Source organism: Phoxinus phoxinus, assembly GCF_949152265.1.
Source record: "Phoxinus phoxinus genome assembly, chromosome: 1".
NCBI classification, from domain to species: domain Eukaryota; kingdom Metazoa; phylum Chordata; class Actinopteri; order Cypriniformes; family Leuciscidae; genus Phoxinus; species Phoxinus phoxinus.
The window spans coordinates 30659281-30672330 of NC_136876.1; the positions used below are offsets into that span (position 1 = coordinate 30659281).

At 39.0% G+C, this 13050-nt stretch overlaps 1 protein-coding gene across 2 annotated transcripts in view; it reads left to right on the forward strand.

Moving 5' to 3' along the window:
- The window catches only part of prkcbb (protein kinase C, beta b), a 144164-nt gene that overhangs the window by 31160 nt on the left and 99954 nt on the right, over window positions 1–13050 (forward strand). For both annotated transcript variants that reach the window (XM_079618958.1, XM_079618957.1), the window contains exon 3: window positions 7509–7591. In XM_079618958.1, the coding sequence (XP_079475084.1) occupies window positions 7509–7591 (83 nt within the window). The remainder of the gene's footprint in view (window positions 1–7508; window positions 7592–13050) is intronic.

The following is a 13050-nucleotide window of genomic DNA, read 5'->3' on the forward strand; positions in this document are numbered from 1 at the left end:
AACAGTTTTGAATTTGAAATTTATTTTCATGAAGATTTATTTACCCACATGTAGCTCTAGACCTGTATGGCTTTCTTTTGTGAAACATAAAATAATATATTTTGAGAGGTTTTTTTTTCTCTTACAAACAATGGAAGTCAACGGTCACCAAAAATCTTTGATTACCAACATTCTTCAAAACATGGATGTTCCCTTCCACTGTAAAAAGAAAGTCATACAGGTTTGGAATGACATGATGGTGAGTAAATGATGACAGAAGTTACCCTGTCTGATCCTGAAAAGCCTTCAGATGCCCTCAGATGGAGATGGAACATCATATTTGGACATTTCTGTGCAGTCTGCAGATTTGCATACATTTTCCTTGAGACTTGATTCAAAACAGTGATCATTTTATGATATTTGATGTTTTTGAGTGCTCTGCTCAACAAGGGAAAGTGTTATAAAAAGTCCAATGACAGAAACAAGTTGAATATCAGTTGATTCAGAAATGAACAACTTTGTCAAAATTTAGGAGTACACTTAGCATAGATGACTTCAAATATAACAGATAATAGAAATAAAAGGCACATTGGTTATTTAACATTACCAACATGGTTAATATTGTCATCAACATCCAAACAGTAAGGTTTGTGTTTCCTTCTTTCTGTAAAATACATTCTTCTCTCAAAATATCAAGGCTTCCCATGGGTTGTGTGGGGGAAAACGAGTTGTTTTTAGATGTTCATCCTTCCCTTTTTACAGCTTGATTCAATTTAGCAGCTCTAACACCTTGTTGTGTTCATGAACCCTTAATGATGTTGCACCATGAGGAATATATTTTTGCATGCTGTTCCGTTTCTAGTAAACAAGCACACAAACTCTCTTCCCTTCCTCCTAATCTGCATCTCACTGACAGCTGGGCTGAATTCAATATCAAGATGAACGTTCCCAGTCATCTCTGAGATCGCTCGCGTGTCTCTCGTGCCCGTGAATTCAAATCGTGAAAGGTTCTTCTGCAGCTCCTCAGGCCAGACGCGGCTTGCTATTACTGGAGGCTCTTTTTAAAGGTTTGCAGTTGTCCAGAAGGCAGATATGCTTGGATGTCGAGTGCATGTGTGTTTGTGTGGGCGTACTCGTGTATGTGTGCGCGTTTGAGCTGTAGCTGTGCGAGTATGTGGGTGTGCACTGTTGCTGTTTGTCTGTGAGCGACTGAATTATTAGCAGAAGAGGACTAATTCTCATGTTTTTCCAAGTTAATTGAATTTGTCTCCGTGCGGCATTTGCCGGGACAGAGTTTGGTGTCGTACCGGGGTGTTCGGCAGGGGTGCGTTTGCTAAGGTGCTGAGCCGCTGGTGTGGCATGGATATTTAATGGGCTGTTTAATTATGAAGGGGCAGATCAGTCTCGCTGTGAAGGGACGTGGGTTGCTACATGAGCCTTTCTCTCGTTCTGACCTTTTAAGAGTGCTGGAGAGAGAAAGAGTCAGGGAAACTCCTACTGGGCCTGATCCTTCTCCATCAGGCTGGCCATTATGTAAGCGTGTGCTCAATAGGCCCTGTGAGAGGCTGTTTAACTGAGCCATTTGGAGGGGGCAGTCTGCGCCTCACCTCTGGTTCGATCTTTACCCTGTCACTATTCGCAGATGAGGAACTACCTGTATCTGAACGCCTATACTGCCTGATAGATGAGAGATCAAAAAATATATATATTTTAGGAACTGTTGTAATTTGTAAACAAGTTATCTCCTTCCTTATTGTACTGTTTTTGAGGGATTGCATTTCAAAGGATAGGACAGTATTCAAATCTGTTTGTGCTCTGTTTATGACAGTGGATCTCAAAGAGCGGCACATATATTGTCACCCAGTTTACAAAACAACAGAATATAAGTGTTGTATTTCAGTTTGTATTATGTTATTTTCTTTGTTTTATTTCTAATTTCTGATATTTTTGTGTCATCATTTACTCACAATCATGTCCTCCTTTCTGTGTAATTTCCAATAATGGGTATAAAAGTGCCATAAATGTATTGTAAAAGTCCATATCTTGTGCTCTATATTCTGTATTAAAGGTGCATTCAATAAATATTCGGCTAGCGTTAGCATCACAGTTTTTTTGGTACTTTTATCAGTACAGATATCACAGTGGTGTTAGACGCTGCACTGCCATCTATAGACATGGATCTATTATGGACGTGGACGTCTGTGAGTTTTATGTAAATTACATTGATACTAGTGGCCTATGCCATACTTAATTCCCGTACATGTCCAATAAAAAGTAACAACATGGGCAGCACTATTCAGGATTTTCTTTGTCATCAAATCTTTCCAACTTGTGTATGCCGTACAGATTCTCCTGTTGTTTCCGCTGGTAAAGCACATTAATAATCACATAGTGCATCTAGAGCCGGCAGCCAGTGAGCGTGAGGATTTTCTTCTATGTTTAGTGCCACACCGCAGGTCATGTCATTTCAACATGACGAAACACAGACAGAGGGTGATCTGCATTATAAATTATTAAAACACTTTTTATAGAAAGCTATTGTGTTAAAAAGAATAAATGGTGACTGATGTTTTTGGTGAATGGTTGTTTTTAGTGTAGCTTGTGTCTTATAATAAGTGGGCGGCAGTGGTTCAGTGGTTCATGTAGGTTGTATACAAACCGGAAGGTTGGTGGTTCAATCCCCGGTTCCACCTGACCAAGTGTCGAGGTGTCCATGAGCAAGACACCTAACCCCAGCTGCTCCCGACGAGCTGGATGGCGCCTTGCATGGCTGACACCGCCGTCGGTGTGTGAATGGGTGAATGTGAGGCAGCATGTAAAGCGCTTTGGTGGCCATTGGGTCTGTGAAAGCGCTATATAAATGCAGTCCATTTATAAGTGGTATTGACCATTCTCAAGTGCTGATCATAGTCTGAGAAACTTTTATTCTGAGCACTAAAAAGAGAGGGAAAAAAAGGACGTGTTTGCCAAAAGGCAAGAAATTCTGTCAACTGTTTGTCTGCTTTTGGCTCAGCTACACAGGATCCAGCGCTCCTTTTTGAAGCAGTTCCATGCACTTCTAAAAAGAAAAAGTTGAAAGATCAAATTCAGAAATGTATTTACTATTAAAGTGTTTGGATTGAAGATGTTCTCGGAATGGCAGCTCAAGATCTTATGATAAATGCTTAAAACAGTTTATATCTTACTTAAATTCCCTAAAATCTTAGCTTTTTTTGCCTTTTGATAATAATATTCTCAGCTGTACAAGCTATTAGCATGTGTATACCATGTTTGTTTGTTTATAATTGCTTTCTTAAATTTTTTTGTTCTGAAAATTCAGAAAAGATGTGTGTAACGAGGTTCATTGTTATGGGAAGAAGGAGGCGGGAACCGGTGAACATTTAAAGACTTTAATAAATAAATAAACAAATACAAAAATGAAAGTATAAGCCAGCAGTCGTCCCCTCGCGGACGACTGCTGGCCACACAAAACAGAAACAAAACACAACATAAAATCAGGCCTGTTCCTCTCTCGATCCCCACTGTCGTCGCTCCTCCTTTTATGCTTCCGCTCCTCCGTGAGAGATACGAGACCAGTGCGTCGGGCAGGTGTCGCTCATTATCAATCACGCCACCGGCCTCGCGCCGCTCTCCCACGGCCCTCGGCCTCGTCCTGCTCGCCACAATGTGATTCTGCTTGTTTCATATTGTCTTTCTTTTTTTGCATTCATTAAAAAAATATTTTTTTTACAAACAATAAAAGTGTTTGGCTTGGACTGTGAAATTGCATATTACAGAACTGCTTGTGGTTTCGGACAACCCAACATTTCATCACAACTTTTGTTCAGCTAGGTTTGTCATCCATAACTCCTTCTAGGACAGCCAGGAACCTTGGAGTTGTGACTGATGATCAGTTGTTCTTCACAGACCACATTGCTAGAACTGCCTGGTCTTGTACTTTTGCCTCATACATCATTAGAACGATCAGGCCCTTCCTATCGGAAATTGCTAGACAACTCCTTGTCCAAGCTCTTGTTCTATCCAGACTATTGCAATGCTCTCTTGGCAGGCCTTCCAGCATATACAGTACTGTCAAACCTCTACAACTGATCCAGAATGCTGCAGTGAGAGTGGTCTTTAACCAGCCGAAGAGAGCGCACATCACACCTACCTTTTACATTTTACATTTAGTCATTTAGCAGACGCTTTTATCCAAAGCGACTTACAACTGAGGACTACAGCAAGCGAGTTAACGTGAAGAGGCAAAAATAACGCAAGAAGTGCTCAAAATACAAAGTTCAGGCATTGCTCAGAGTAGCATAAGCCAAACAAGGGAGGATTAAAGGAAGAGGGTTTTTTTATGTCAAGTGCTCACGGAAGAGATGAGTTTTCAGTTGTCTTTTGAATGTAGTTAGGGAATCTGCATTTTCTCTCATAGCAAATTTGATGCGAGCGGCTAATAGCAACCAGGGCAAATTGAAGGCATTGATGTTTGCCTACAGAACAAGCACTGCCTCTGGACCCCTATACCTTAACTCACTACTTCAGACTTAAGTGCCCTCCAGAAGCTAGTGAACGGCGTTTTGTGGTGGCATCGCAAAGAGGCACAGAATCACTTTTCCTTGACTGTTCCTTGCTGGTGGAATGACCTGCCTAACTCAACTCGAGCTGCTCTTTACCGTTTCAAGAAACGGCTCTTTTTTCGTCAACACTTGACCCATTAAGAGTAAGACTAACACTTTCTGTTTTATTTATATCCTATCTATGTTTTCTATTTATTAGCTGTGTACTGTGCTAGGCTAACTGTGACTTGTCTCAGCACTTATTGTTGCCTAAATTGCTTCTATTGTTCTCCTACAGTAAGTCGCTTTGGATAAAAGCATCTGCTAAATGCTTAAATGTAATGTAAATATCTTTCCACAGATCTGCAAAAGTGCTAGTGAAGGGACTGATGAAGGACGTGTAGCACCGTGATTTATTTGAACTGCAATAATGTTACAGTTAATCCAGATATAGTGTTATGTCCTCCAGTTCACAATCCAAAAAGATAGAAATATGCTCAGTTCTTAAAAGAATTAGAAAAAAAAGTTTCTAAGTTTCTATTTAAAAGTTTTTAAATAGGTACTGCTTGACTGTTTAGCTCATTTGGCCTGGTTTAAATCACAATAATGAAAAGAGCAAACTTTACTGAATCATATGCTTCAGTTCTCTTCCAAATCTATGGTTTTGTTTCTTCATCTCTCTCTTTCTCACTGGAGTATTTCAAGTGTGTGGGTGACAGTGGCTGTTCAGCCTGTCTGAAGTTTGGCTGTAAAGTGCAGATTTCTAAAGAGATTCCGGTGAACGTGAGAGACTTGTGTCATTTCCTGTGAGAAAGCGGTTTTAACCTGCTCAAATCTGAGTAGGAGCATTCACCTGCATCAGGAAGGAAGATGCCCCTGATGACCTGGATATGTCACGCTGCAGAGGTGCCAGGGGCATTAGTGATGTGAACAGAGGGGCATTGTAAATACAGTCCAGCATAGCTCATCATTTGCATAGTCGCTTCAGCTCCTATAGCTCTGATGCTGATTGGCTGCTGTCATAGGTTGTTGAATATCATGCTGTTTATGCATTGGTTTAAGTGTCATTGACCAATAAAGCTTCAAAATAGTTTTTTTTTTTTTTACCTTTTCAAAACCGATGTAATGCATATTTTTGAGTCATGAACAATGCATTCAAACAAGTTTCAGTTAGTAAATAAGTGTTTAAATTAACTTTTTGATTGTTTTTATGTCAGGCAGAACAACCGAATAGTTGTATGTATATTTTGTACCACCTGACATGGAAAGTGTAGCAATATACCCAAACCCATACTTGAAATCAGCAGCAATTTTTACTAGTGAGAGATCTAAAAATCTTTTCACTTTTCCACAATGATCAGTTATCATTATCATGTTTACTGCTATTATCTTGTCCATTCATAATAAAAGAGCCATGTTTGCAGTTGTACCCTGACATTTGAGAATATACAAATTGCTGGACTAAAGTTTTTCAATTATCTTAACAGCTTTAAAACTACTGATATTTATTTAAAATAAAATTATATGAACGATTTTAAACCTAAAATAATGCCACAGTATATAGCTTTATTTTTTATTATTAATATTAATATTAAGACACCATTTTAAATGGTGTTCCTGTTCATTTGTTTGGACAGCTGCACCACCTGACATTTCGGGTGTTTAAGATAACAAAAGATACAATAATATGTAAATGTTCTTAAAATGTATTCAAATTAAATAGGTTTTATAGAATAAAGTGATGCATGTCTTGAATGTATCAAATAATTTTAAAAGGAAACAATGCACTTGGACACACAAATATGCATGTTATGTCATTGACCCTATACAGTACTGTATTTGAAATATTATGTGGTAGGTAGTTATAAGCATTTCACACAGTACACCTACATATATTATATACAATTTGAAAAGGCAGTCACTGAATTAAAAATGTATTTCTACCTATTTTTTTACAGTCTGATTTTACATATATATTCCTATATATAATTTTAAAGAAAGTATATAGCCTATTATATAAAAAAAAAAGCAAATGGATCAAATAATAGGGTCGAAAAGCGATTTTTCTTTCACTTGAAGTAAAAATTAAATTGGAACCTGAATTAATTCCATGCTGCTTTATACTTGTTTGGTGCAGCTGGTCTAACTGGAAGACCAACACAGCTATGCCATGTTAAAAAAAAGAAAAAGAAAAGAAAAAAAGTCATGCAGTATTGCTGATTAATCTAGTCAAATAATCACACAGGCTATTTTTGTTGTAGCAATTGAAAAGATAATATATGCATGCTTGTGCTTCATGTGCTTTTGACAACTTGAGAGAATGAACATGAATGACATTTCCAAAACTGTAACATAACCAATGGTCACTGGCTTTTACAGCGAATCATTGCAGTTTATGGTAAGGGAATTGCTGACATCTTAAATGCTGACATCATAAGTGATTCAAATAATAAATAAAATGATTTTATTAGCAAATATCATGTGTGAGTTAATTGGCAGGTATTTTAATTCAGACAGAAATGCATGCAGTCTGTGTGCGGCGCAACGAAAATAGAAACTGCTGTGATGTGTTGCAATAGACGCCCATAAATGCCCATAAAACACACACACACACACACACACACACACACACACGCTCACACACACACACCGTTTGTTTCAACTGTGGAGAGCGCACAAATTGGGAATCAATTGAAACGCTAAGAATTATGTAATAATAACAACAACAGCAATAAACAAGCACTCATGGTGCGCAAGTAACACTTTTTGTTAAATGGTGGTGGTTAGGCCTTGTACAGCCATATGCAGTATAATATTGTGATGCTGTTGTAATGGCTGTGTGTATGTGAGCAGGTTCAGGTTGGGTCTTGGAGCATAACGTGAAATCAAACAGGATCCCTGTCACTGCAGATAAATGTCTGTCAGTGCCATGTGCTCTGATTCTCACCATTTATCTCATCTGTCTGTCTCTCTCCTTCCTTCTTTCAGTCTGCTGCTTTGTGGTGCACAAGCGTTGCCATGAATTCGTCACCTTCTCCTGCCCCGGAGCAGATAAGGGTCCTGCATCAGATGTGAGTACAAAAATTTCTTCTTTCCCCCTTCTTCTTCTTCGTCTTCCGTCTCTCCTCTTCTCTTTGTCTCTCCTCTTCAATCTGTGTCTGTCTATCTCTCAATCCCACATGAGAGAACAGAGAAAAGAGGTGGGCAAAAGTTGTCGTCCTCTGGCAAATCTAATCAGATGTCCTGTCACAGAGGAAGTGTGTGAGACAGCTGCAGTGACGATAACACTCTCCGTTTCAGATTTCCTCCTGGAGTCGTCTTCTTCGCTCACTTTGTCTCGGGCCCCTGAGTTATACAACCATTTAAATCAACAAATTACCCGGTCTAAAGTGACAGCTACAGGAAGCACGTCCACACAGGGGACTAGAGCTCTTTTTTGTTAGTGTGGATGAGAGATGCCAGCTCAATCACATCATTACAATTGCTACACACACAGGAACAGGAGGTAGAATGAATGGCGCTGTGCAGTTACGGGGAAATGGCTTTGCTCTTTGAATCGGTGTAATTATGAAAAATAGATTTCTGCTTCGCTCTCTGCCACTTTTTGATTCTCTGTCTAAACCAGAGTCCCCCCCCCCCCCTCAGAAATGCACACACACACAAAAATCTGAATTGTGAACAAAAAACTCACTGCGAAACCATACCAAGCAATAATTTTTACTGCAGCATATGGAACTATATATTTCCCTTTAATTTCCTCTATAGGCATTTAAAACAAATATTCGCTAAAACCATGAACCATTCCGCTCAAGGATGGTTCATGTGTTTGTTCTGAAGTAAAAATTATTTGAAAATCTGCAAAAAACAATTGTAGATGTACTGCGTTTGATGGCGATCTAACTTCTTGACAAGTAAAAACTGCATTTTGTAAGTACACACATGTAGTATACATTATGTAGAATACAATCCATAGAAGCGTTCACCATCATTGACATTATTTAATGTGAATTATGGTGTCAAGTGTATCACTATTCTCTGACATTTACACATACAATGACATTTTAAATGTAATGTTATGTGACAGTGTTTATGGTGACATCTTTCTGTGGTTGAAACGTGAGTCATTTCAGTAAATTGTGCTGTATCTTTCATCATTTCTTCTGATGTTCATCCATGTTCATTTGGTGCTATAACTAGTAGTAAAGAGGAAGAGATGGTCGGTTCACACGCTGACTTCTAACTTCTTGACAAGTAAAAACTGCATTTTGTATGTACACACATATAGTAGGCTATACATACAGTAAGTAGAATACAATCCATAGATGCATTCACCATCATTGGCATTATCATGTGAATTATGTTGTCAGGTGTTGTCACTATTCTCTGACATTTACACATACAATGACATTTTTGTGCATTCAGATTGGGATTCAGCCTTTAATTATGAGATGTTGAACGCTCCGCCTTGAGATTAGATGTCATATTCTTTTACAGACTCAGAAGTGCACTGCGAACTCTTGTGCTGTGAGCGTGAAAGTCCCAGTGCTGTGCATCTGACAGCCCTCTCAGTGCCCTTCTCTCAGTCAGACGTAGCTTCAGCTCTCAGAGGAGCACCCTACACATCCCGGGTCGGCTCCCTTGCCTAGAATACCGTCATATTTACACAGTACACCTAGCAGGGCCAAGCGAAATGACATGGTTGGCAGACGCTCCACAAAGGGATTCGGAGTGATCTAAAATGGAGAATGTTGGTGGGATTTCGTTAACGCATTTCCACACCTCAATCCATATTAGTGATCTGGCTCTTTCCACCACTTCTTTAAGAAGCCTCACCATTCATCTCATTCATGCAGATGAAACGCACCCTTTCATCCTCCTCCAGAGCCGCGGCTATGAGGTTCATGCTTAATTCTGTTTTCACGTTTGTTCTCCACCGGTCTAGAAGTTCTGCCAAAACCGCATGCGCTCTGGACGTCTGTGTGCCAGTAAACTAGGCATGGTATATATTTGATGAAGCCTTGGCCTTGTGACATTGTCATTAGTTTTTTCTTGTGTAAATTTGCTAGCTAGTCTCAGAAGAGCCACTAAAGGGGATTATAGGTATAAATATAGTCAATGTCAAAGACAGCCAAGCAAGGCGTACTCAAAGATGTTTTCGAAGGGGCTCGTTTTAGGCTTCAATTATAGAAGTGGGCTAATTAGACGTAGGACCAAGGGATTTCTGTACCGGTAGTCTCATTAAACTCTCATTCACGTTATGAGAGCTCTGTATCATATTGAAACCCAACTCTGAATCCAGTTGTGCAATAAAAAACCAGACCGTTGGTTTTCACTGCACAGACTTCAGGTGGGTTCATGTACATGTGAGTGACTGAGCGTCTACTTGTTTTTGCTCGCTTTTCTTATTACAAATTCTGTGTTTTGTTTAAAATGGAGTTTGTCAGACATGACCAGGACTGTTGGCTCTGATCAGTAAGGGTTTTATAAATCAGAAGTGTCTTTCGCACATACAATCATGGGTGTTTAACGCCCACTGGTTTCTTGGAAAACCTAAAATATCTAATTTTATACCACTCATGTTGGATCAGTTCACTTTCTTAATAAATCATTTAAACTTGTGATATATCAGCATTGCTGTTGGCAGACTCTGATGCACACAAGCCATTGTAAGCCCTGTTTTGGTCGATCAGATCACAAGTAGTTTAGTTTAGTTTAGTTTAGTTTAGTTTAGTTTAGTTTAGTTTAGTTTAGTTTAGTTTAGTTTAGTTTATTTAGCACATGTTTAGTACAAGTACAAAACTATGCAAGGAGGGAACGAAGCCACTCTAAGCTTGTACAGAGTTCCACTCCTACTAATATTAATTCATGAGACATGCAGACTAAACACTCAAAAAAACAAAAAAACAAACAACAAACGAAACAAAGCGAAAGCATAAGCAGAAGAAATAATAATAATAAATAAATAAAAAATGCAAAACAAAACAACAATTCAATAACATACAAGATGATCAATCTAGATAATAATGCAGAAAAAGCAGCAATACCTAGAAAGGACTACATAAAGGCGTCAGGCTAACAATAGTAGTCTCTTCAAATACTTTTTGAAAGCAGAATAAGAGGACATTGATCGCAACAATGGACTTAATTCACTCCAGAGCTTAGGACCTCTAAAAGAATTAATGAATTGATGTCTTGTAGTTCGTGTGTATGGTAAGAGTAAAGTATTATTGCTATGTCTAGTTTGATATGAATGTACATGTGAAATAGGGATAAACAAACTCTGAAAAGAGTCTGGTAGATCTTGTTTCCTATATATAAACTTATGCATAAGTAGACATGTTTGATAAATATTTACCTTATCAACAGAGGTGGACAGTAACAAAGTACATTTGCTTGAGTACTGTACTTGAGTACACTTTTTGAGTATCTGTACTTTACTTGAGTATAATTTTTTCTGGAAACTTTTACTTTAACTTCACTACATTTGAAAGACAAATATCGTACTTTTTACTCCACTACATTTCTGACAAGGTCCTTGAGTAGAAAGTAGTAACGTCAGGGATGATTTGGGTTGCATTTTGGTTGGAAATGAATGTCGGGTTGACGTCAGAACTCAACTGATGTTGGTTTCTGACGTAAACCAACTGCCGTAGTCAGCTCAGCTGCGCTGTGCATTGTCACTGTTTAGTGTTTAGCAACATTAATGCACGCGTCACATCCTCCTGAAGTGACTCGCCGCATGCATTGCATAAAACATTATTTTCAAGCCGCATCCTCGCTTCATTCTCAAATGTTATTGTTTGCCTAAAGTGGTGTAGAGAAACTATATAATAAACTATGACCAGAGATACAATCAGCCCAGGAAGTTGTTTCTCCATAGTAAAAAGCGGCGTGTTGTCTGCCAGATTTTCCTCCTCTTTGTTTACTTCCGTTTGTTCTGTTGGAATTTTCCCGCACGTTAATTCTGACAATCGAAGTGCAGTTATGAAAATACGTTCAAGACCCATCTGGCCAACGAGTGATGTGGATGTTGTCACGTGACTGCATTTTGGTTCGTTTCATCAACTGATTCGGACCAGTGCAATCAGTGTGGTGTGAAAAGGAACCAAAACGCCTGAAAAATGCTACAAAGTATGATTTTTCTCCCTTGGTCCGGACCAAATGAACCGAACTACAGATGTGAAAGCACCCTTAGTTTCTGATCTGATGGCCGCAAGATCACGCCGAACAGTTAGTGCTTCTCCCATAATGTTTATGCATTAGGTCAGTAGGCAGTCTTTTGTGGTTGTTCAAATGCATTTGACCACTTAAGCAACTACACAACGAAAGCTACCTCTGAAAGTGGTTGGAACAGGACAAGCTCAAAACTTTTTAGACTCCGTTTACACCTGTTTTGCATTTTCCTCTTGTGATCGAATTGATGAAAACGCTTTTTAATACCAGGTGTAAACAGGGCCTGAGATAGAGAGAAAGAGTTTTCCAGTTTATCCTCTCAGCCCCGGTGATCGTCACCTCTTAAAAATGCTACAGACAGAGACACACAGCTCCACTGGAATAATTGGCTACAGCAGACAAGCCAGTTGTTCCAATGCTGTCCTTAGCTTGTTACCTGTATTGCTACCTTTTTGGCATGAGAAACAGAGGAGATATTTCTCCTAGAAGAAAAAAATAGGTGCCAAATTGTTTTTTTAAGTGCCACATACAAATAAACATAAAAAAATGTAAACGCTTAATTTCAGTATTCCTGTCACGTTTTTACGTCTGCCCTCTATTTGCAGCATCAGCATTATCATCCATCTTTTGAATGTTTTGGGAACTAAGGTTTACAAAGTGGGAACTGAACATCTTTTCCAACTTGACTACCATGTACAGTCTCAAAGAATTGTACTTTACACAGAATCTGAGCCAGTATCAGACCATAATTATGTCTGCATCACTTTGCCATTGAGTGTTGTAAGGAAACGTAATATAATATAATACGTATGAAAGGGGTCAGACAGGTCACTTTAGCTCAAAAGGAATTATTCATTTATAGGGAATCTTTAAGAATCACTTATACGGCCGAGCAAATGACTCGTCCAGCGCTCATTTAAACGGTCCGTAACTATCAGCTCTGCATTGGATATAAATATCCAAACTATAGTGAAAACACTAATTATTAGCAAGGTAACTTAGATCAGCAGTTTAAGACATTAAAGGGTAACTAAACCCCTGGTCAGAGCCTGACTCCACCCACTGGCAATATTTGAAAAATGCTGGAAAAGTTGGCAGAGCCCAGTGGAGGGGGGAGGGGGGAGTGCACCTGAGACATGTCTCTCTGTAGGCAAGGGTGTGGTTAGCTGGTACCCTCTTACATCACAGGTTACCACAACTGCCAATAGGAAAATTCAACTGCAGTAGCCACGGTTCAACCTGAAGAGGGCAGCACTCAAACGTTTTTACACCATATATTGTAGAATTAAAACACTTTATACCTAAATGTCAAAAAAATTACTTGAATCAGTGAACAGCATTAATAAAGCCCCAGACT